This window comes from Somniosus microcephalus, chromosome 3 (genome assembly GCF_052327205.1).
Source record: "Somniosus microcephalus isolate GS21.2 chromosome 3, FLI_Smic_1.0, whole genome shotgun sequence".
Classification (NCBI taxonomy): domain Eukaryota; kingdom Metazoa; phylum Chordata; class Chondrichthyes; order Squaliformes; family Somniosidae; genus Somniosus; species Somniosus microcephalus.
In genome coordinates this window covers 313,852,075-313,875,814 of record NC_140989.1, presented here as the reverse complement: position 1 = coordinate 313,875,814, position 23,740 = coordinate 313,852,075, and the positions used below count along the sequence as shown (strand labels likewise).

The window sequence follows — 23,740 nt, the reverse complement described above, 5'->3', positions numbered from 1 at the left end:
TCCCTTTATGATGGAAAGCCTTCAGTGTGTGCTATAATCATTTTTCAGGCCAGTATTCTGATCCTTCATGCTTTAAAAAAAAAAAAATTATCAGTTGTCACAGAATTCTCTGATTAGCTGATCAGAATGTTCAGGATTCAGGTTAATTTCCAGTGAATGCACACCATTACCATGGCAACAGATTTTCTTAGCAACAGAAAATATTCAAAAAAATTGTATTTTTTAACTAGTAACTCAAGCAGCTACATGCTCCACATCTCTGTACCAAGTAACGACAACTTGCATTTATATAGCGACTTTATAAAAAATGTTTCAAAGCAAATTATGAATGGAAATAGACAAGGAAACAGATGCTGAATCATAAAGTAAAGATTAGGTAGAGTGACTGAGTTTTTGCAAAGACTTTTAAAGAAATGGAGGGGTGAATGGCTTTATGAAGGGAGCTTCAGAGAATAAGGTCAAGGCAGCAGAAGGATCTGCCACCAATGGTGCAGGGAGATGGATGATGTTACATAGGTGGGAGTAGGTAGTTTTTGTGAAGGAGAGGATATGGGGTCGATCTTCCCAATGTTTAATTGGAGGAAATTGTGGTTCATCCAGGACTGGATGTTGGACAACACAGAAGCAGTGGAGGCGTCAGGTGGTGGTGAGGTAAAGCTGCGTATTGGCAGCATACATGTGGAACCTGACATCCTGTCTTCAGAGGAGGTGGCTGAGGGCAGTATGTACATGAGAAATAGGAGGAGGCCATGGAAATGGTGCAGGGGTGGGAAGAGAAGCCATTGTAGGAGATTCTCTGACTACAACTGGATAGGTAAAAGTGGAACCAGATGAAGGCAGTCCCACTCAGCTGCACAATAGAGAGGCGGTGGAGCAGGATGGTCTGGTCAACAGTGTCAAAGGCTATAGATAGGCGAGAAGGATGATGAGGGATAGTGCACCATGGCCAGAGTCATTGTCACAAAGGATATCAGTTGTGACAGTGATTAGTGCCATTTCAGTGCTGTGGTAAGGGCAGAATCCTGATTGAAGAGGTTCAAATATGGAGCTGTGGGAAAGATGAACAAGGATTTGAGAGTCAACAACAAGTTCAATGACTTGAGAGGAAGGGGTTTTTGAGGAGGGGGTGATGATGGAGAGGGGGACAGTACCCTAGGAGAGGAAACAGCCATCATGGGGGCCAGGAAGGGAAGTTGGGTGGTCAGCAGTTTAGTGGGAATGGGGTCGAGAGAGCAGGATGGTCTGGTCAACAGTGTCAAAGGCTATAGATAGGCGAGAAGGATGATGAGGGATAGTGCACCATGGCCAGAGTCATTGTCACAAAGGATATCAGTTGTGACAGTGATTAGTGCCATTTCAGTGCTGTGGTAAGGGCAGAATCCTGATTGAAGAGGTTCAAATATGGAGCTGTGGGAAAGATGAACAAGGATTTGAGAGTCAACAACAAGTTCAATGACTTGAGAGGAAGGGGTTTTTGAGGAGGGGGTGATGATGGAGAGGGGGACAGTACCCTAGGAGAGGAAACAGCCATCATGGGGGCCAGGAAGGGAAGTTGGGTGGTCAGCAGTTTAGTGGGAATGGGGTCGAGAGAGCAGGATGGTCTGGTCAACAGTGTCAAAGGCTATAGATAGGCGAGAAGGATGATGAGGGATAGTGCACCATGGCCAGAGTCATTGTCACAAAGGATATCAGTTGTGACAGTGATTAGTGCCATTTCAGTGCTGTGGTAAGGGCAGAATCCTGATTGAAGAGGTTCAAATATGGAGCTGTGGGAAAGATGAACAAGGATTTGAGAGTCAACAACAAGTTCAATGACTTGAGAGGAAGGGGTTTTTGAGGAGGGGGTGATGATGGAGAGGGGGACAGTACCCTAGGAGAGGAAACAGCCATCATGGGGGCCAGGAAGGGAAGTTGGGTGGTCAGCAGTTTAGTGGGAATGGGGTCGAGAGAGCAGGATGGTCTGGTCAACAGTGTCAAAGGCTATAGATAGGCGAGAAGGATGATGAGGGATAGTGCACCATGGCCAGAGTCATTGTCACAAAGGATATCAGTTGTGACAGTGATTAGTGCCATTTCAGTGCTGTGGTAAGGGCAGAATCCTGATTGAAGAGGTTCAAATATGGAGCTGTGGGAAAGATGAACAAGGATTTGAGAGTCAACAACAAGTTCAATGACTTGAGAGGAAGGGGTTTTTGAGGAGGGGGTGATGATGGAGAGGGGGACAGTACCCTAGGAGAGGAAACAGCCATCATGGGGGCCAGGAAGGGAAGTTGGGTGGTCAGCAGTTTAGTGGGAATGGGGTCGAGAGAGCAGGACGTGGGTCTCAAGGACAAGGTGAGCTCAGAAAGGGCATTAAAAGGAGATCCTAAATGCAACACCAGTTCAAAGACTATTCTATTGATTAAAATCACAAAGGTGTTCTGCTGTAAGCATCCTTTAAATAACTAATTGTCTAATTTTCTACCAATACCACCTTATTAAATCCCACAACTACAGAATGTTCTTTTTATTACTAATTATGCTGTGTATTCACTGTCCTAAAGGACAAATACAATGGAGTCTGCCTGAAATGCTGACAATCTAGTTTGCAAGTCATTTACTATGTAAATTTCAATAGACGTGTTTACACCCACTTCTTTTACCTCATTCATTCTGTCAAATGTCATTCAAGACCAGAAATTGGACAGCAGCCATTTAAATTATAGAGCTGCACATCAATGCATGTCTGTAGCATTCAAGTGAATGGATAAACTAGCTAATGATAATGGGTTTAAAATAACAGCCAATGCAGCTTCATTAATCGTTCAGTGCACCAGAATCCTTCATCTTACTCCAATGCACTAGAATTATTTGAGTGAACAAACTCCAAACAAATCTATTATTTTCCACGGTGTTCTTGGGTAAAACTCCAACTGGAATAGGTACGTACCGCAGTTTAGAAAATAATTTTTACATTAACTTCCAAATAAAGCACTGTTGCCTCACAGCGCCAGGGACCCGGGTTCAAATCTGGCCTCGGGCAACTGTCTGTGTGGAGTTTGCACATTCTCCCCGTGTCTGCGTGGGTTTCCTCCGGATGCTCCGGTTTCCTCCCACAGTCCAAAGATGTGCGGGTTAGGTTGATTTGGCTATGATAAATTGACCCTTAGTGTTAGGGGATTAAATACGTGGGGTTACGGGGATAGGGTGAGATATGTGTCGGTGCAGGCTCGATGGGCCGAAATGGCCTCTATCTGCACTGTGGGGATTCTGTGATTCTGTGAAATCGCTTTGCATTTCCACTTTTTAAAATGCAAGTGTGCACTTTTCCTCTTGAAACATAGGCCTGAATTTTAATGGGGAAGGCGGGGGGGGGGGGGGGGGGGGGGGGAGGAGGGCTCAGAGGCAGTCGGGAAACCCGGGAGAATGGGATGCCTCAAAGCGGGTAGGCCTGCGGCACTAGGCCGCACAGAGGAGGGAGGGAATGATCGTGTGGGGGTTGTGCCGGGAGTAGATTGAGGGGTCTGGGGCTGGGGGAAGCTCGAAGGGTCGCAAGTGGCAAGGAGATCGGGGGTTGGAGGAAACTGAAGAGGATCGGGGGCCGGAGGAGCAGCATGGGAGGGGGGGGGGTGGGGAAAAAAAAAATCGGAGGCCTGGAAGGTGGGGAAGAGGCCTGATGAGGGGGGTCTCCGATCGTGGGGGATGGGTTTGGCAGGGACCCTGGAACCAGGAGGTAGGTGTAAAGGCACTTACCTCCTGGATGCAGCAATCCTTGCCTTGCTGTAGCTGGTGGGTTTTATGAGCTGTGCAAAACCCGACCAGCTACAGTTAAACACAAAATGGAGGTGAAAGAGGCGGCTTCCAGCCTCATTATAATATTTAAATAGATGGTCTGCCTCCTGGCAGCGGGTTGGTTGCCCGCCCCCGTTCTGCCTCTGTTAAAACCGGAAGTGGGCGGCTTGGAGGTGGGTTCAGGTCGGGATTCCGATTTTTAACACTTAAACTATCCCCACGCCCTCAACCCACCGCTTAGGTTAAAATTCTCCCCATAATATCCATTTTATTTCTACATTCATACCCATGACAAAATTCTGTTCCAACTCAATAAAATGTTATCTAGTTCTTGGGCACAAAGAATGCCCATCAATCCTTCAGTTTAGCAATTGTTGATCACCATTAGAAGATGATGTATACAGGGATTTTGAAGCAGGAAATGATGACTTGTGTTCTCTCAACAGATGCTACCTGACCTGCCTTAGTGTCTCGAGGATTTTCTGTTTTTGTTGTATACATTTTCTGGCTTTGGACTTGCATATCTACAAGTGGGGCTAACCTTTTATCTTGGAAATATTTAAGATTTAGCAATATATAAACTACATCTCATCACCATAAACAGAGCACAGGTTTGTAAAATCTGTCACATTCATACAGTTTCTACAAAACTGGGACCAATAGTTAGGGGTTCTGAGTTTGGGTTTAACCATTGAAGCCAGACAGATCCCATTAAATGTAGGTGTTAATGTGTACCTGTTCCTTTGAATCACTCACCTACCATCTCCCTAGAACCAATCTCGCCTACCTACACACGTGGACAATAGCCTCGGAATCACTGTTGCCTCTAAGGTGCGCGGCTGCACACACGTTCCAGAGCTCACGCACACATCAAATAAAGGGAGAGAGAGAGAGAGAGAGAGAGAGAGAGAGAGAGAGAGAGATGTGGAGGGGGGGGGCGGGAGAGAGAGAGAGATGTGGAGGGGGGGAGAGAGAGACAGATGTGGAGGGGGGGGAGAGAGAGACAGATGTGGAGGGGGGGGAGAGAGAGACAGATGTGGAGGGGGGGGAGAGAGAGACAGATGTGGAGGGGGGGGAGAGAGAGACAGATGTGGAGGGGGGGAGAGAGAGACAGATGTGGAGGGGGGGAGAGAGAGACAGATGTGGAGGGGGGGAGAGAGAGACAGATGTGGAGGGGGGGAGAGAGAGACAGATGCGGAGGGGGGAGAGAGACAGATGTGGAGGGGGGGAGAGAGACAGATGTGGAGGGGGGGAGAGAGACAGATGTGGGGGGGGAGAGAGACAGATGTGGAGGGGGGGAGAGAGACAGATGTGGAGGGGGGGAGAGAGACAGATGTGGAGGGGGGGAGAGAGACAGATGTGGAGGGGGGGGAGAGAGACAGATGTGGAGGGGGGGAGAGAGACAGATGTGGAGGGGGGAGAGAGACAGATGTGGAGGGGGGAGAGAGACAGATGTGGAGGGGGGGAGAGAGACAGATGTGGAGGGGGGGAGAGAGACAGATGTGGAGGGGGGGAGAGAGACAGATGTGGAGGGGGGGAGAGAGACAGATGTGGAGGGGGGGAGAGAGACAGATGTGGAGGGGGGGAGAGAGACAGATGTGGAGGGGGGGAGAGAGACAGATGTGGAGGGGGGGAGAGAGACAGATGTGGAGGGGGGGAGAGAGACAGATGTGGAGGGGGGGGAGAGAGACAGATGTGGAGGGGGGGAGAGAGACAGATGTGGAGGGGGGAGAGAGACAGATGTGGAGGGGGGGAGAGAGACAGATGTGGAGGGGGGGAGAGAGACAGATGTGGAGGGGGGGAGAGAGACAGATGTGGAGGGGGGGAGAGAGACAGATGTGGAGGGGGGGAGAGAGACAGATGTGGAGGGGGGGAGAGAGACAGATGTGGAGGGGGGGAGAGAGACAGATGTGGAGGGGGGGGAGAGAGACAGATGTGGAGGGGGGGAGAGAGACAGATGTGGAGGGGGGGAGAGAGACAGATGTGGAGGGGGGGAGAGAGACAGATGTGGAGGGGGGGAGAGAGACAGATGTGGAGGGGGGGAGAGAGACAGATGTGGAGGGGGGGAGAGAGACAGATGTGGAGGGGGGGGAGAGAGACAGATGTGGAGGGGGGAGAGAGACAGATGTGGAGGGGGGGAGAGAGACAGATGTGGAGGGGGGAGAGAGACAGATGTGGAGGGGGGAGAGAGACAGATGTGGAGGGGGGAGAGAGACAGATGTGGAGGGGGAGAGAGACAGATGTGGAGGGGGAGAGAGAGAGAGAGGGAGAAAGAGAAAGGGAGACGGAGGGAGAGGGACAAGAGTCCAGACGCGTGTAGTCCGGGAATGAGCGGCGGCCGCACTTTGGAACAACACAGGTGGAGGTGCAGCACATGTACAATGGCCGCTGGAAGGAGGCTAAAGCAAACGTGTTTTAGGCCCCCGGTGAAACAATAATTAGAATTTGTTTTTCATTCAGAAAATTGTTTAAAGGCAGAAAAAAATACAGGAAAGTGATGTTGAATGTACCGTGGCAAGTTCCAGTTAAATTTTGTCAGTTTCTGCCCCCTTTTTGAGAGAGTCTTTAAGGGTTATTTAAATCAGGTTATGAGAGAGGGGAAAAAGTTTGGCCTCTGTTTGTATCTCAGAGTCTGTGAGAGACAGTGGGAACAGCAGCAGAAAAAAGAGGAAACAACTTCTCCAAAATTAATGGGACTAAAAGTCGATAAATCCCAAGGACCGGATGACCTACGTCCTAGGGTTTTGAAAGCGGTGGCCATTGGGATAGTGGATGCATTGGTTGTCATCTTCCAAAATTCTATAGATTCTGGAACGGTTCCTGCAGATTGGAGGATAGCAAATGTAACCCCGCTATTTAAGATAGGAGGGAGAGAGAAAACGGGGAACTACAGACCGGTTAGCCTCACATCAGTAGTTGGGAAAATGCTGGAATGTAAAGGATGCAATAACTGGGCACTTGAAACAAATAGTAAGATTGGGCAGTCAACATGGACTTATGAAAGGGAAATCCTGTTTGACAAACCTATTGGGAGTTCTTTGAGGGTGTAACTAGTGGAGTAGACAAAGGGGAACCGGTAGGTGTGGTGTATCTGGATTTTCAGAAGGCCTTCGATAAGGTCCCACACAAGAGGTTGGTGAACAAATTTGGGCACATGGAATTGGGGGTAAAATACTAGCATGGATTGAGAATTGGTTAACAGACAGAAAACAAAAAGAGTAGGGATAAACGGGTCTTTTTCAGGATGGCAGGCTGTGACTAGTGGGGTACCGCAAAGATCGGTGCTTGGGCCCCAGCTATTCACAATCTATATCAATGATTTGGATGAGGGGACTAAATGTAACATTTCCAAATTTGCTGATGACACAAAGCTAGGTGGCAGCGTCAGTTGTGAAGAGGATATGAAGGGGCTTTATGGGGATCTCGACAGGCTCAGTGAGTGGGTGAGAACACGGCAGATGGAATATAATGTGGATAAATGTGAAGTTATCCACTTTGGTAGAAAAACAGAAAGGCAGAGTATTTCCTAAATGGTGAAAGATTGGGGAATGCAGATGCTCAAAGGGACCTGGGTGTCCTTGTACATGAGTCACTGAAAGTGAATGTGCGGGTGCAGCAAGCCATTAGGAAGGCAAATGGTATGCTGGCCTTCATTACAAGAGGATTTGAGTACAGGAGTAAAGAAGTCTTACTCCAATTATATAGGGCCTTGGTGAGACCACACCTGGAGTACTGTGTACAATTTTGGTCTCCTTACCTAAGGAAGGATGTACTTGCCATAGAGGGAGTGCAACGAAGGTTCACGAGATTGATTCCTGGGATGGCGGGACTGTCGTATGAGAAGAGATTGAGTAAACTAGGCCTGTATTCTCTTGAATTCAGAAGAATGAGAGGGGATCTCATTGAAGCATACAAAATTATTACAGGGCTTGATAGGGTGGATGCTGGGAGAATGTTTCCCTTAGCTGGGGAGTCTAGAACTAGGGCCCACAGCCTCAAGATAAAGGGTAGGACATTCAGGACTGAGATGAGAAGAAATTTCTTCAGAGGGTGGTAAATCTTTGGAATTCTTTACCCGAGGGCCGTGGAGGCTCAGTCATTGGGTATATTCAAAACAGAAGTCGATAGATTTCGGACTAGTAAGGGCATCAAGGGATATGGCGATAGGGCCGGTGAATGGAGTTGAGGCAGAAGATCAGCCATGATCTCATTGAATGGTGGAGCAGGCTCGAAGGGCCGAATGACCTACTCCTGCTCCTATTTCTTATGTTCTTAAAACTGATCCCAAGGCTGGGGATAGATAACCTCATCGCCTTCTTAGGAAGTTTAACCACTTTATTCACTTTCTTATTGGAGCTCCGTTTGGAATTGGAGTTTATGTTATTATTTTTTGGAGTTTATGTTATTATTTTTTGTTGTATGTTTAACGACACTGTTGAAGAAGGAAAGAGAAACTTGGAGCAACTTCTGTCAAAGCTGCAACGAGACTTGAAAGGATTTAAAGATTTTTAATGAACGTTTCACAAAAAATGAGTGTTAAAATCACTTTTTCTCCTTTAAGTTTCGAATATGATTTTGGAAGAAACAGAAACAAAAATCAATTTTCCCCTCATCTAAACAAGTTTCAACCAGGTCTTGGGAGTCCAAACGTTTTTAAAGAGGTTCTGAAATGCTTAAAACATTTTAAAATTTAAATTTCTCAATATTTGATTTTGAATGATCGACTGAAGTGCGTAGCTTTACACAAACATGCGACCATGCTTTTGAAGAGGGGGGGGCGGGGAGAATTTTTAGGAGTTACATATAACTTTTTAAAAAAATATTAAGATCTTTAGGAAGAGAACCAAAAAAGGGGAAAACAGAAACTAATTTATTGTCTGTCGTTCTATAGTCCTAACAAGTCCCAGGAATAATGTAAATATAGATTTCCTCTTAAATGTTTAGTGGAGTGTTAATAGAAACAAGAGTTATGTAATAATGTATAAAAATTGCAGGAAGATACTTTAGCAGAAACTGCTATTTGTTTATGGAGAAAAACACAGAAAATACTTTGATTAAACTGATAATGTACAATTTTGATTTGGTATAAATGTTGAAATAGAAGATTAAAAATTGAGAATACAATGAAGTTTGTTTCCCACTATTTAATTGGGAAGTACCTAAAATAATTCTACACTTTGTGATAAGAGCAGGGATTAATATTGTGGAGAATGTTTGAGAAAAGCATTAGAAGCAAAATTCATAAACTAACATCTTTACGTCAACATTAGTAAATATTTCCAATCAGTCCGATTGGTTTACTTGTCCAGGAAGAAAGATTAATATTTATTTCTGTTAAATCATAGCTTTTCCTGCTTTGTGTTTTTAATTTGGTGACGCAAATTGTGTATGTGTTTTTCTGCACTTCACAGATTCACAGAAACCCCACAGTGCAGATAGAGGCCATTTCGGCCCATCGAGCCTGCACCGACACATATCCCACCCGATCCCCATAACCCCACGTATTTAATCCCCCTAACACTAAGGGTCAATTTATCATAGCCAATCAACCTAACCCGCACATCTTTGGACTGTGGGAGGAAACCGGAGCACCCGGAGGAAACCCACGCAAACACGGGGAGAATGTGCAAACTCCACACAGACAGTCGCCCGAGGCCGGATTCGAACCCGGGTCCCTGGCGCGGTGAGGCAACAGTGCTAACCACTATGCCACCGTGCTGCATTTGTGACACATTATATGGGGTGGGTGCGCTAGTTCAAGAAGACAACGTTTACTAATGGAAGTGATTGAAGTTGGAAATACGGATACCTGTTTTTGTTCAATTTTTTTTAATACTGTGAACTAAAGAACTACAGCACTTTATATTTGTTGGTTGTCTGGTTGTATTGTGATTAATATTCTAATTACTTATGTGGACGTACAGCACCATAGCAAAGCCGCTGCTCCTGCTGCTTGTGCAGCCACAGCTATAGTGACATGAGGGTTGGGCTAATACGTTGAAAACTTTAAAATTAATACAAATTGCACAAATAGATATGCCTCTTTCAGCTCACCTTGGGCTTTTGGATTGTTTGTCGATGCATAACTGAGTGACGTTTTTGAAGTATTACTGCATTATTATGCAGTTCCTTTATATCCCAGTCATTTCTGACAAATAATATTTTATTAAAGAGAGTTTGTACATGACAAACTAAAAGCTTTAATTAATTCTACTGTAAACAAACTTGCAGAATAGGCATGCATATGACAAATGAATTTCAATAAAGATAAGTGTGAGGTTGTGCATTTTGGTAGGAGGAATAAGGAGGCGACCTACTCCTTGGAAAATAAGAGTCTAAATGGGGTAGAGGTGCAAAGGGATCTAGGGGTATAAATTCACAAATCACAAATTCACACAACCTCAAAGGTAGTAATCTCAGGATTGCTACTAGTGCCACGTGCTAGTCAGAGTAGAAATAGAAGGATATTTCGGATGAATACGTCGCTAGAGGAATGGTGCAAGGGGGAGGGTTCAAATTCCTGGGACATTGGAACCGGTTCTGGGGGAGGTGAGACCAGTACAAACTGGATGGTTTGCACCTGGGCAGGAGCGGTACCGATGTATTGGGGGAGTGTTTGCTAGTGCTCTTGGGGAGGGTTTAAACTAAAATGGCAGGGGGTTGGGAGACAGAGGAAAGGGAAGCAAGGATAGAAGCAAAAGACAGGAAGGGGAATAGCAAAAGTGGCAGTCAGAGAAATCAAGGGTGTAAATCAAACATGGCCACAGTAAATAATAATTCTAAAAGGTCTAAGAGTGTAAAAAAAAAACAAGCCTGAAGGCTTTGTGTCTCAATGCGAGGAACCTTTGTAATAAGGTGGATGAATTAGCTGCGCAAATAGATGTAAATGGATATGATATAATTGGGATTACGGAGACATGGCTCCAGGGTGACCAAGACTGGGAATTCAACATCCAGGGGTATTCAATATTCAGGAAAGACAGGCAAAAAGGAAAAGGAGGTGGGGTAGCATTGCTGGTTAAAGAGGAGATTAACACAATAGTAAGGAAGGATATTAGCTCTGATGATGTGGAATCTGTATGGGTAGAACTGAGAAATACCAAGGGGCAGAAAACGTTAGTGGGAGTTGTATACAGACCCCCAAACAGTAATGTTGAGGTTGGGGATGGCATTAAATGGGAAATTAGAGATGCGTGCAATAAGGGCACAGCAATTATCATGGGTGACTTTAATCTACGTATAGATTGGGCTAACCAAATTAGTAACAATACTATGGAGGAGGAATTCCTCGAGTGTATATGGGGTGGTTTCCTGGACCAATATGTTGAGGAACCAACTGGAGATCAGGCCATCTTAGACTGGGTATTATGGAATGAGAAAGGATTAATTAACAATCTTGTTGTGCGAGGCCCCTTGGGGAGGAGTGATCATAATATGATAAGAATTCTTCATTAAGATGGAGAGTGAAGAAGTTGACTCAGAGACTAGGGTCCTCAATTTAAATAAAGAAAACTACGATGGTATGAGGCGTGAGTTGGCTAGGATGGATTGGGGAACGTTACTTAAAGGGTTGACGGTGGATAGGCAATGGCAAACATTTAAAGATTGCATGGATGAACTACAGAATTTGTTCATCCCTGTTTGGCATAAAAATAAAACAAAAAAGGTGACTCAACCGTGGCTAACAAGGGAAATTAGGGATAGCATAAGATCCAAGGAGAGGACATATAAATTGGCCAGAAAAAGCAGCAAACCTGAGGACTGGGAGCAGTTTAAGATTCAGCAAAGGAGGACAAAGGGATTCATTAAGAGGGGGAAAATAGAATATGAGAGTAAGCTTGCAGGGAACATAAAAACTGACTGTAAAAGCTTCTATAGATATGTGAAGAGAAAAAGATTGGTGAAGTCAAGCGTAGGTCCCTTGCAGTCAGAATCAGGAATTTATAATGGGGAACAAAGAAATGGCAGACCAATTAATTAAATACATAAAAATGATAGCAAAATACTGCGGATGCTGGAAATCCGAAATAACAACAGAAAATGCTGGAAAAACTCAGTAGGCCAGGCAACATCCATGGAGAGAGAAATAGAGTCAACTTTTCAGATCAAAACCCTTTGTCAGGACTGAAAAAACACAGGAAATGAAACAGATTAACAATGTGGGGGCTGGGAAATGGGGATGAAAGAACAAGAGAAGTGAAGAGACATTAAGAGGTATTCAAAATGAGATGAGATGGTGATAGGACTAGAAAAGAGACAAAAGACGGCTCTAGATGAAGTGTGAAATGCGCTGACAGAATGAGAGACAGCTGCCATGTGGGAGAGAAAAAAAGGGGGAAGGGCACAAAACAAAGGTGTGGATAAAAAATATACGTAAAAATGTAATAGGGGCCGAGGTTATGATCTGAAATTGTTGAACTCAATTAAATACATACTTCGGTTCCGTCTTCACAAAGGAGGACATAAATAACTTCCCATAATGAGAGGGAGGAACTGACTGAAATCAGTATTTGTAGGGAAATGGTGTTAGGGAAATTGATGGGATTGAAGGCAGATAAATCCCCAGGGCTTGATAATCTACATCCTAGAGTACTTAAGGAAGTGGCCCTAGAAATAGTAGATGCATTGCTGGTCATCTTCCAAAATTCTATAGACTCGAACAGTTCCCATGGATTGGAGGGTAGCTAATGTAACCCCACTATTTAAAAAAGGTGGTAGAGAGAAAACGGGGAATTACAGACCGGTAAACCTGACATCGGTAGTGGGGAAAATGCTAGAGTCCATTATAAAAGATGTAATCGCAGAGCACTTGGAAAACAGTGACAGGATCAGACAAAGTCAACATGGATTTACAAAAGGTAAATCATGCTTGACTAATCTACTGGAATTTTTTGAGGATGTAACTGGTAGAATAGATAAGGGAGAACCAGTGGATGTGGTGTATTTGGACTTTCAGAAGGCTTTCGATAAGGTCCCGCATAAGAGATTAGCGTGCAAAGTTAAAGCTCATGGGATTGGGGGTAAGGTACTGACTTGGATAGAGAACCGGTTGGCAGACAGGAAGCAAAGAGTTGGAATAAACAGGTCTTTTTCCAAGTGGCAGGCAGTGACTAGGCAGTTACCGCAGGGATCGGTGCTCGGACCCCAGTTATTCACAATATATATTAATGATCTAGACAAGGGAACTAGATGTAATATCTCCAAGTTTGCAGACGACACAAACCTGGGTGGGCGTGTGTGCTGTGAGGAGGATGCAGAGAAACTCCCGCATGATTTGGACAGGTTGGGTGATTGGGCAGATGATTGGCAGATGCAGTACAACGTGGATAAATGTGAGGTTATCCACTTTGATGGCAAAAACAGGAAGGCAGATTATTATCTGAACGGTAATAGATTGGGAAAAGGGGAAGTGCAACGAGACCTGGGTGTCCTTGTGCACCAGTCGCTAAAGGTAAGCATGCAGGTGGTTAAGGCGGCAAATGGTATGTTTGGCTTCATAGCGAGAGGATTCGAGTACACGAACAAGGATGTCTTGCTGCAGTTGTACAGGGCCTTAGTGAGACCACACCTTGAGTAGTGTGTGCAGTTTTGGTCGCCTTATCTGAGGAAGGATGTTCTTGCCATGGAGGGAGTGCAGCGAAGATTCACCAGACTGATACCTGGGATGGCAGGGATGACGTATGAAGAGAGATTAGGTCAATTGGGCTTGTATTCGCTGGAGTTTAGAAGAATTAGAGGGCATCTCATTTAAACTTATAAAATTCTAACAGGACTAGACAGACTGGATGCAGGAAGGTTGTTCCCGATGGTGGGGGAGTCCAGGACCAGGGGTCACAGTCTAAGGATAAGAGGTAAGCCATTTAGGACAGAGATGAGGAGGAATTTCTTCACCCAGAGAGTGGTGAACCTGTGGAATTCTCTACCACAGAAGGCAGTTGAGGCCAATTCATTCAATATATTCAAGAAGGAGTTGGATATATTTCTTAAGGCTAAAGGGATCAAGGGATATGGGGAGAAGGCAGGGACAGGGTACTGAATTTGGATGATCAGCCATGATCTCATTAAATGGTGGAACAGGCTTGAGGGGCCGAATGGCCTACTCCTGCTCCTATCTTCTATGTTTCTATTAAAAGTAGCAACGCAGCTTAAAAAAGCCATAAAAGTGCCAATAAAAGCACTAGGGCTCATATCTAGAGGAATAGAATTCAAAAGCAGAGAAGTTATATTAAACTTGTATAAAACCTTGTCTGATTGTCTCATGATCTGAGATGGTGGGTGTCAATACGGCATTACAGTATATATGCTTTTACGTAGTTGCTGTTGTAAAAGTTGTTGTTTTAAAATTTGCTCACTGACGAAAAGGTCGAGCTCAAAGAGTTCGTGGCCTGTTCAGTACAAGAAAAAATTAGAGGGTACATTGCTCGGAATCACTGCGTCTACCTATGCACGAGCCCCTTCTTCTTGGAGCCACTTTTGATTTTGACTTGCTTTGGATTGAATTCTCTCACTGCAATTGCCACCAGAGTAGGTACAGGGAACATTTTGAAGTGCTGATTTTTCCCTTTCCTTTTGTTTAAAAAAACAGAATTTCGGGAAGCCAACAAAAGAATAAAAATAAACACCAGAGCTAGAGAAAAAAAGAGCAGCGAGAACCAAAAAGCCTTTCAACGTTTAAACAAAGAAACTAGCAAAAAAGTTGAATGTTAAGTGCCGATAGCATCAATTGGGAACTGGTATGGAACATGCCAAGACTGGCAGCTCAATACAATTTTTAGACAGCATTCCAGCAGTAGTGACAGTTACATCCCTCATGTACACTGCTATGGAATAACTGCTTCACACAGCACAGATGCATTCAAAGAATGCTGCTTATTGGCTCTATCTAGTGGGTAGATTGCACCAATAAGAGGCAACAAGACTTTTAGTTTTTTCTTAATCGACATAAGAGACCATTTAAAAAATGTTTTAAAGCAAGTTAAAAGTGGGCTTCAAGCCACTGGCAGTTGTATAGTCCCCAGAACAAAATGAAAATCAAAAATGACTACCTCTCCTTTACTCTGATATTGTCCTATTTAGAAAGATTCAGAAGCTTGAAGAGCAATAGCGCAGAACACCTGAAGTCAAAAAGTCGGAGAGAAGTGAAGTTTGGTTTTAAAAGCCTGTAAATTGTAGCAGGAAGGTGGAAGGCGTTCCATAGCTTTGAAGTCCTGGGGAAAAAAATCTTCACGTATCAGCAACGCCATACAGTTCTTTCACCGCCAGTATGCTGAAAGGTTTTTTTAGTTATAAATTAAGAGAAAAAGAAAAAGGGATGGGGGCACTGAACGTGGGATCAGGTGAGGGCACGACAACTGATGCTACACAGGCTGCAAATGTGCCCCAGTTTTTCACAAGGTGGAGAGACATTAACTAATTTGATCTGAAAAAGAAACTAGAGCGTGTTGCAGAGGGAAGCTGTGACACTACTCACATTACTATTACTACCAGTATGGTTGCAGAATAGCCATGCAAACTTAAAGTAGATAATTCTCAGGGGCCAGATAAGATGCATCCAAGGGTCCTTAAGGAAAGGGACATAAATGCAGGAACTTTAGTACAAATCTTCCTGAAATCACTGAATACTGAAGAGGTGCCTGGGGACTGGAGAAAGGCTGATATTACTTCTATTGCTAAAAAAGGTAGCAAGAGTGACCCAGGAAACTAAAGACCAGCTAGTTTGATGTCCATTGTGGATAAAGTTATGGAAAACCTTAAAGATATGATTATGGAGAATCTGGATAGAAATAAAATCCTAAAAGAAAGCCAATATGGGTTCATGAGGGGAGGTCTTGCCAATCTAATTTACTGATTTTCTTTGAGGGTGTGACAAAGGAGCTCGATAGAGATAACAGTGGATTTCAGCAAGTCCAGTGGTGTCCCACAGGGGTCTGTTTTGGGACTGCTTTTGTTTACTATCAGTTGGTAGCACCCTCGCCTCCGAGTCAGAAGGTTGTGGGTTCAAGTCCCACTCCAGAGACTTGAACAAAAAATTCTAGGCCAACACTCCAGTGCAGTGCTGAGGGAGGTACCATCTTTTGAATGAGACATTAAACCGAGGCCCCATTAGTCCTCTCCGGTGGAAGTAAAAGATCCGATGACACTATTTTGAAGAGCAAGGGAGTTATCCCTAGTGTCCTAGTCAATATTAATCCCTCAATCAACATCACTAAAAAAAAGTTTATCTGGTCATTATCACATTGCTGTTTGTGGGAGCTTGCTATGTACAAATTGGATGCCGCGTTTCCTACATTACAACAGTGACTACACTCCAACATGCACTTCACCGACTGTAAAGCACTTTGAGAGGTCCGGTGGTCGTGAATGGTGCTATATAAATGCAAGTCTTTCTTTTCTTTAATAAATGATTTGGAGCTAGGGTCACAAGCGCAGTGGCTAAATTTGCAGAGGATACAAAGCTAATGAAGCTACTAGACTGCCAACCTGAACAGGATAAGCTGCAGGAGGATTTGAATATACTTTGGTATTGAGCAGAGAAATGGAAGATGAAATTCAATATAGAAAAATACTTCCGATGGAGACAATCCAGGAAGGTTTTTTTTTTACTTAAATGGAAAGATAGTAATGTGCATGGAAAATGAGAGTGAGTTGTGGGTACTTTTTAAAAAATTCATTGATGAGATGTGGGCGTCGCTGGCTAGGCCTGCATTTAGTGCCCATCCCTAATTGCCCTCGAGAAGATGGTGGTGAGCCGCCTTCTTGAACCGCTGCAGTCCATATGGTGTAGGTACACCCACAATGCTGTTAGGAAGGGAGTTCCAGGATTTTGGCCCAGCGACAGTGAAGGAACGGCGATACAGGTCCAAGTCAGGATGGTGCGTGGCTTGGAGGGGAACTTGTAGGTGGTGATGTTCCCATGCGTCTGCTGCCCTTGTCCTTCTAAGTGGTAGAGGTCGCGGGTTTGGAAGGTGCTATTAAAGGAGCTTTGGTGAGTTGCTGCAGTGCATCTTGTAGATGGTACACACTGCAGCCACAGTGCACCGGTGGTGGAGGGAGTGAATGTTGAAGGTGGATGGAGTGCCAATCAAGCGGGCTGCTTTATCCTGAATGGTGTCGAGCTTCTGGAGTGTTGTTGGAGCTGCACTCATCCAGGCAAGTGGAGAGTATTCCATCACACTCCTGACTTGTGCCTTGTAGATGGTGGAAAGGCTTTGGGGAGTCAGGAGGTGAGACACTCGCCGCAGAATTCCCAGCCTCTGGCCTGCTCTTGTAGCCACAGTATTTATATGGCTGGTCCAGTTCAGTTTCTGATCAATGGTAACCCCCAGGATGTTAGTGGGGGATTCAGCGATGGTAATGCCATTGAATGTCAAGGGGAGATGGTTAGAGTCTCGCTTGTTAGAGATGGTCATTGCCTGGCACTTGTGTGGTGCGAATGTTACTTGCCACTTGTCAGCCCAAGTCTGAATGTTGTCCAGGTCTTGCTGCATATGGACACGGACTGCATCAGTATCTGACGAGTCTTGAATGGTGCTGAACAGTGTGCAATCATCAGCGAACATCCCCACTTCTGACCTTATGATGACCTTACTGACAATAAATTGGAATATATCGCAACAATTCTTGGTGGTAGTGAGAAATAAAAAGTCAATATTGAGTAGAAATAGTGGGGTAATCCTGCCACTTTTATAAATCATTGGTGCGACCGCACTTACAATACGGTGTACAATTCTGGTTGCTGCAGTACAAAAATGATATTGTAGCTATCGTGAGGATATAGAAGGGGGCAACCAGAATGCTTGTAGGGATGGAGGGATTGGCTTATTAAAGCGATTGCATGAATTGGGCATTATTTCATTGCAAAGGAGAAGGTTGAGGTGTGATATGATTGATGTTTTTAGGATTCTAAAAGGGACTAGATAATGTAGACCATGACAAACTGTTTCATTTTGTCCAGAACATAGAACCAGAGGACATGACCTGAGCTTGAATGGGGTAAATACAAAACTAATCTGCGGAAACATTATTTCAGTGAGAGAGCGGTAAATCTATGGAACAAGCTCCTTAGGAAGATGGTGGAAGCAGAAAGTGATGATTTGGGTATTTTGAGACATGAAATATGGTAAGTGCAGCATGCAAGGGAGGAACAGGAGATTTTGGAGTTATGGTTCTCAAAACTTTCCACCTGTGGCGGGTTTACCATGCCTCATTTCTGGGTATGTTGTAGATTAATTGATACGAGATTGATTGCCATGATTGGTCAACAACTCCATTATTGTTATACCCATACGACTGCCAGGATGATGGAAGGCAAACTAGATAGACCGTGGGTCTTTTCTGTCAGACAATTCCTATGAAAATCGTGTTGAGACACCAAGCGAAAGATAAAGTATAAAAGCAACAGAAGAACACTTAATTACTTTGCAGCCAGAGTGTTTCAATGATTCCATTCAACAATGAAAATGAGCTGAAGACAGTTTCCCCAATAACACCATCAGCAAAATCTTTAACAAAAGCGTAAAGAAACAACTAAATATAATTCTTTCTAACAATTTACTTTTTTAAAAAAGGGTTATGGTTTTTTAAATAACCTAACCCTTTCAAGCCTAAAAATGAGCCAAATTTCCAACATATCATAACCTTTACAGCCGTGTAATTTGAATATTTGTGTTGTACAGGCTGAAGTGACCACGGAAAGCCGTTTAGACTAACAGGACTCCTAAATATTAGGGGTAGAGTTTAAGCTAGGTTGCACTCGTTCAGCACAATCTGCAAAACCGGCGTAAAAGATCGAGGAATCTCAAGTGCAAGTTACTTCCAGCACAAAGCAAGTTTCCGCAATCTTTTGCGCTGGTTTTAAAAAACATCAATCTAGAAGCCGGCCACAAAATTGCCCACGCCCCCGGATTGAATTAATGAGCGTGGCGAGTTTCTGCCAATTGCGTCTGTTGCAGGCCTTCGAAGAGACTCTTCAAATTAAACCTTTTTTTTTTTAAATAAGGTGCAAAGGCACCAGTGCCCATCCTTACTAAGAAACAGACTAGTGTACACCAATGAAACTAGTAAACGGTTCTTTATAGTTTTTTAAAGCCATTTTCAGTTATTCAAAATCAGGTTACTCATAGGTGCTAGACTAGATACTCTATTAAAAAATGTTTATTTTTGTGATAAGCCCATTTTTCAGCTGTATTAATAAAACTGCACCAAGTTACCATTCTTAAATACATCAAGGAATATTTTTTACTGCAAAGGGACAAACACAATTACATTCTAAAACACTGCTGATTGCACTGGTTCTAAGTTTGTGATTTTAAATTTGTGATTATGCAAATGAGTTTGAGCAGAAACCTGAACGAAAGCTTCACTTTGAAAAACCAGTGCAATTTCGAGCACAATTGGTGCCCGGATTGCCTATTGCGCCCAAAGCGGAAACTCTACCCAATCTGTAAATCAATTGTTTTCCTTACAATTATTTAATAATCCTTCATCTTTCTTCTTTCCACACTATTTCCTTCCAATTTTCCCTTTTTCACTCCCATATTTCCAATTATCCTTTCAATTGAAAATTATCTTTTAATGTTCATCTCAGTCCATTTGAATTTTTTTAAGAAGGGGAATAAACTTAATTTTTCACCCATAGGCAGCCCGCTTCACAACCTGCGCAGATGGCAATCAGCGGAACAGGGGTGCACAATAGTACCATAGAGTGACTGACCCTGTAATCATCTTGAAAAGAATCTGCTCGCTTTCACACATTTCAACCCTTCTCTCCATGCACACAGAAATGACCAATTCATCACATGGGGAAATTGCCGACAGCGTAAATCAGCTTCTCCTCTTATCCACATTCCGTTGTCTATCAGCAAAGATTATCGGAAATCCAAGGTCACAAATTAGGGTCATAGCATGTGGCCAGCACAGGTGGTTTTCCAGCAGCCAGACATTTTATTATCTGCATCGAATATGTAAAAGTCACTTTTCATCGCTAATTAGATGTGGAGAGTTTTATTTCTTTGATTCTGGCAGGAATGCAGGGCTGCACAAAACTCACTGAATATTGTAAGAATCAGGAAACCCATATTGGAAAACCACTAGCTTGATCATCATGATTCACACAAATATAAAATAAGATTTGGCAGTACACATCAGGATTCCCAAATGATCCACATTTATAAGTATGGTCGCCTACCTTGTTGGAAAATTGAGAGGGTCACAGACGTAACAAGAAGGAACAGAGCCTTTACTGGGACAAAATGCGTTGGATCATTGGCAAATATATGCACCAGCTGAAAAAGACAACAACCCAAATAAATTTTACATAGGTAGAGTCACATTGTCAAAATTTTTAAAAAGGATCAAAGAAAGACAAATTCCATGAGAACCATCACCAACCTCAAACTGGAAGAAAACTTCAGCTACCACAGTGGAGAAGTGACTTTGTGAATATCAATCTGGAGCAATTCCAGCATATTATGTGTGTTAAAATAGGATGGATTACATCAACAAAGAGTCCCTGTTTTGCAGATATCTACATTACCCCAGCTGTACCAGAGGTGTAGATTTCGTACAAACATGGCGTAATTTTTTCAGCTGCCAGCATATTCCATAGGGGAAATGAATCCAATTATACTGGTCATGTTTTGGGATTTTTTTGAGCATTTTTCCCCACAAAAAGTATTGGAAGAAAAAAGTTACTTTTAAATGTTGGATTTTTAAAGCGAAGTGCATCATGTGAATACATGGCATTGCCCCATCTCATCACTGTAACCTCCTCCAGCCCTACAATCCTCCAAGATCTCGGCACTCCTTCAATTCTGGGCTCAATGTGCAGCTCTGTTTTTAATCGCTCCACCATTGGCGGTTGTGCCTTCAGTTGCTTGGGCCCTAGGCTCTGAAGTTCCCGCCCAAAGCCTCTCCACCTCTCCTTTTTTTTGATAACGTTCCTGTGAAGCGCCTTAGGGTATTTTACTATGTTAAAGGTGCTATATAAATGTAAATTGTTATTGTTGTTGTTAAGTGAATCCCTTCAGAATTGTCGCTCTATGTTTACTCACAGCAGTTTAAATGATTTGTATCTGGCCCATCTAACCAAGTGTTTTCTCAGTTCGCCTTCAAAGAGATTAAAGGAGCACAAGGACACAAATATCTGGTTCAGATCACAAGGAGCTTCTAATGTTACACCCCTGAGTTTGCAATCATATAGTTAGATATTGGGTGGTATGGGCACACACAAGATGCTCAGCCCACTTATGGGATGGCTAATGCTTCTGTACCCAAGAGAATATAGTCATAACGGCACAGAAGGAGGCCATTCGGCCCATCGAGTCCGTGCCGGCTCTCTGTAGAGCAATCCAGTCAGTCCCATTCCCCCGCAAGTTTATTTCCCTCAAGTGCCTATCCAGTCTCTCCTTGAAAACATTGAGTGTCTCCGCTTCCACAACTTCCGTCGGCAGCGAATTCCAGGTCACCACCACTCGCTGTGTAAAAAAGTTTTTCCTCACATCCCCCCTGTATCTCTTGCCCAAAACCTTAAATCTGTGTCCCCTAGTCCTTGTACCATCAACTAGTGGGGACAGCCTTTCCCCGTCTAGCCTATCCAAACCAGTCATAATCTTGTACACCTCTATCAAATCACCCCTCAACCTCCTTTGCTCTAATGAAAACAAATCCAGCTTCTCTAACCTGTCCTTGTAGCTAAGATCCCCCAACCCCAGAACCATTCTGGTAAATCTCCTCTGCACCCTCTCAAGGGCCTTCACATCCTTCCTAAAGTGAGTTGACCAGAACTAGATGCAATACTCCAGTTGTGGCCTAACCAGCGCTTTATAAAGGTTCAGCATAACTTCTCTACTTTTGTACTCAATACCTCTATTTATGAAGCCCAAGATCCCATATGCTTTGTTAACCACTCTCTCAATGGCCCAGAAATTCCAGAACGGGGCTTGCAGCGCGTGCAAGCCCCGTATTTGCACTAACCCCGCGCTCGTGCCGATCAGCTTCTGGGACGCCTGAACTTGCAGAAATAGAAAGCACATTCCCGGGCAGCGTATGACGTCACGCCGCCCAGGAGTGCAGCCAGCGCGAAGCCAGGAGCGTGCAGTGTAAGTGAGACACGCCCCTTGAGGTCTCAGTTTCACTGGACACGCCCCCAATGTTTCTGTCAAGCTGCTAAGGATTTTTACATGCAAAGCAGCAGTTTAAATAGGTTTTTGGGAGTTTTTTGAAGATTTTGGTAACTTTTATAAACTTTTTAAAATGTTTACATTAAAACTACTTCAGATTACTCAAAATAAAGAGAATTAAAGCAATTTAAAGACTTTTAAAAGCCCTAAAAGAATTTTTTAAATTCCATTTATTTATTTAGCAATGTCGTCGTCATACGTGTCTTCACACTGTTCCCTTTGGGGAACTGTATGAAGTGGTGGAAGGATTTATGGCCATGATTAACACTCATTCCGTGACCGTGACCATCTTTGAACCAGCCATTAGGGCGGTTAGTCCTATGGCGGGAGGGTTTTACGGGCTCCCACAAGCTATACAATGAGGGGGGGCCACCCACACCCACGGACGCAAATATCCCATTGGATGTCAACCCAGAATTTAGAGCCGGAGCTCCGACTCCACTTGCCGGGACTGTCTGGAGCGGGGTTCGAAACCCTACCCTGATCTGGCCCAGCGGCGGGGATCCTACCGCTATGACAAAGGCCCAATCCAATTAGCAACGTGAAATGGCAGCATAGGGCTCCAGTCACGGGGAGGGAAAAGGCGCAGGAAACGTATGGGTGTCACCTTTTGTGTGGAGTGGGCCTTTTGCGTAGCAGTAAGCATCCCCGCCGCTGGGCCAGAAGGAGTAGGGTTTTGAACCCCACTCCAGACAGTCCCGGCAAGTGGAGTCGGAGCTCCAACTTTAAATTCTGGGTGGACATCCAGCGGGATACTTGCGTCTGTGGGCGTTAGTGGCCCCCCCCCCCCTCAGATGGGTTGTGGGCGCCCGTAAAACCCTCCCGCCATAGGACTAACCACCCTAATGGCTGGTTCAAAGATGGTTACGGTCACGGAATGAGCGTTAATCACGGCCATAAATCCTTCCACCACTTCATACAGTTCCCCAAAGGGAACAGTGTGAGGATACGTACGATGATGACCTCTTGCGCAATGCACCTCCTTGGGCCCTCAGTCGCAGATGCGAGGGGGCAAGTCGTGCAATTGTTAAATTTTTTATTTTATTGACATGTAAAATGTTGGCCCAGTAATTCCCTTCCAAATGCGCTAGTACGGTCGGGGTACTTACGCATCTGGCCGGATAAAATGCCGGTTTTCAGCATTCACAGTGCATGTGGGGAAAACCGGCATTTCCTGTCCTCTGAACGAAGGGGTTCAGAGGCAGAACGCGTGCGACTGCACAGGCAGCGCGTGCGCAGTATAATTCGCCGCTTTCATTAATGCTTTCAGTGAGGTCCAGTCATTACAACTTACACATGAAAAAAGCATGGGTACAGTTGCTCCACAGGCTGTGGAGGAAGATATTTCTTATCGTGGAGCTTCTGAAAGTATGTATGTCTGTATATATTCCTTTGCGTGTTATGTATATATTCCTTTATTTATGTGTATGAATGTATTATTTAATTATGACTTTCAGAGAAAGTAACTTATTGGAAAATCATAATTAAAAACATACATTCATACACATTAGTAAAGGAATATAAAACATACATACATATACGTAAAGGAATATATGTGGACATACATACATAACTCATTCTCACATTCCATTCACACAGCCACAATTGCTCCTTCTACCTACCGTTCTGAAAACCCTTTTTAAAAAAAAAAATTTAAACTTTAAAACTTACTTAAAATTTCTTAAAATAACTTCCCTCCCTTTCCCAAACAAAAATATTGCATTTCAAAAGCTCCACGATAAAATATATCTTCCTCCGCAGCCAATGAACAACTTTACACTTGCTTTTTT

The 23,740-nt window shown here is 44.0% G+C and overlaps 1 protein-coding gene across 4 annotated transcripts in view; it reads right to left on the bottom strand.

Moving 5' to 3' along the window:
• ipo13b (importin 13b) overlaps positions 1 to 23,740 on the bottom strand; it is a 220,332-nt gene that overhangs the window by 25,404 nt on the left and 171,188 nt on the right. For all 4 annotated transcript variants that reach the window (XM_085982981.1, XM_085982980.1, XM_085982978.1 and 1 more), the window contains one exon: positions 19,958 to 20,054. In XM_085982981.1, coding sequence (XP_085839107.1) covers positions 19,958 to 20,054 — 97 coding nt within the window. The remainder of the gene's footprint in view (positions 1 to 19,957; positions 20,055 to 23,740) is intronic.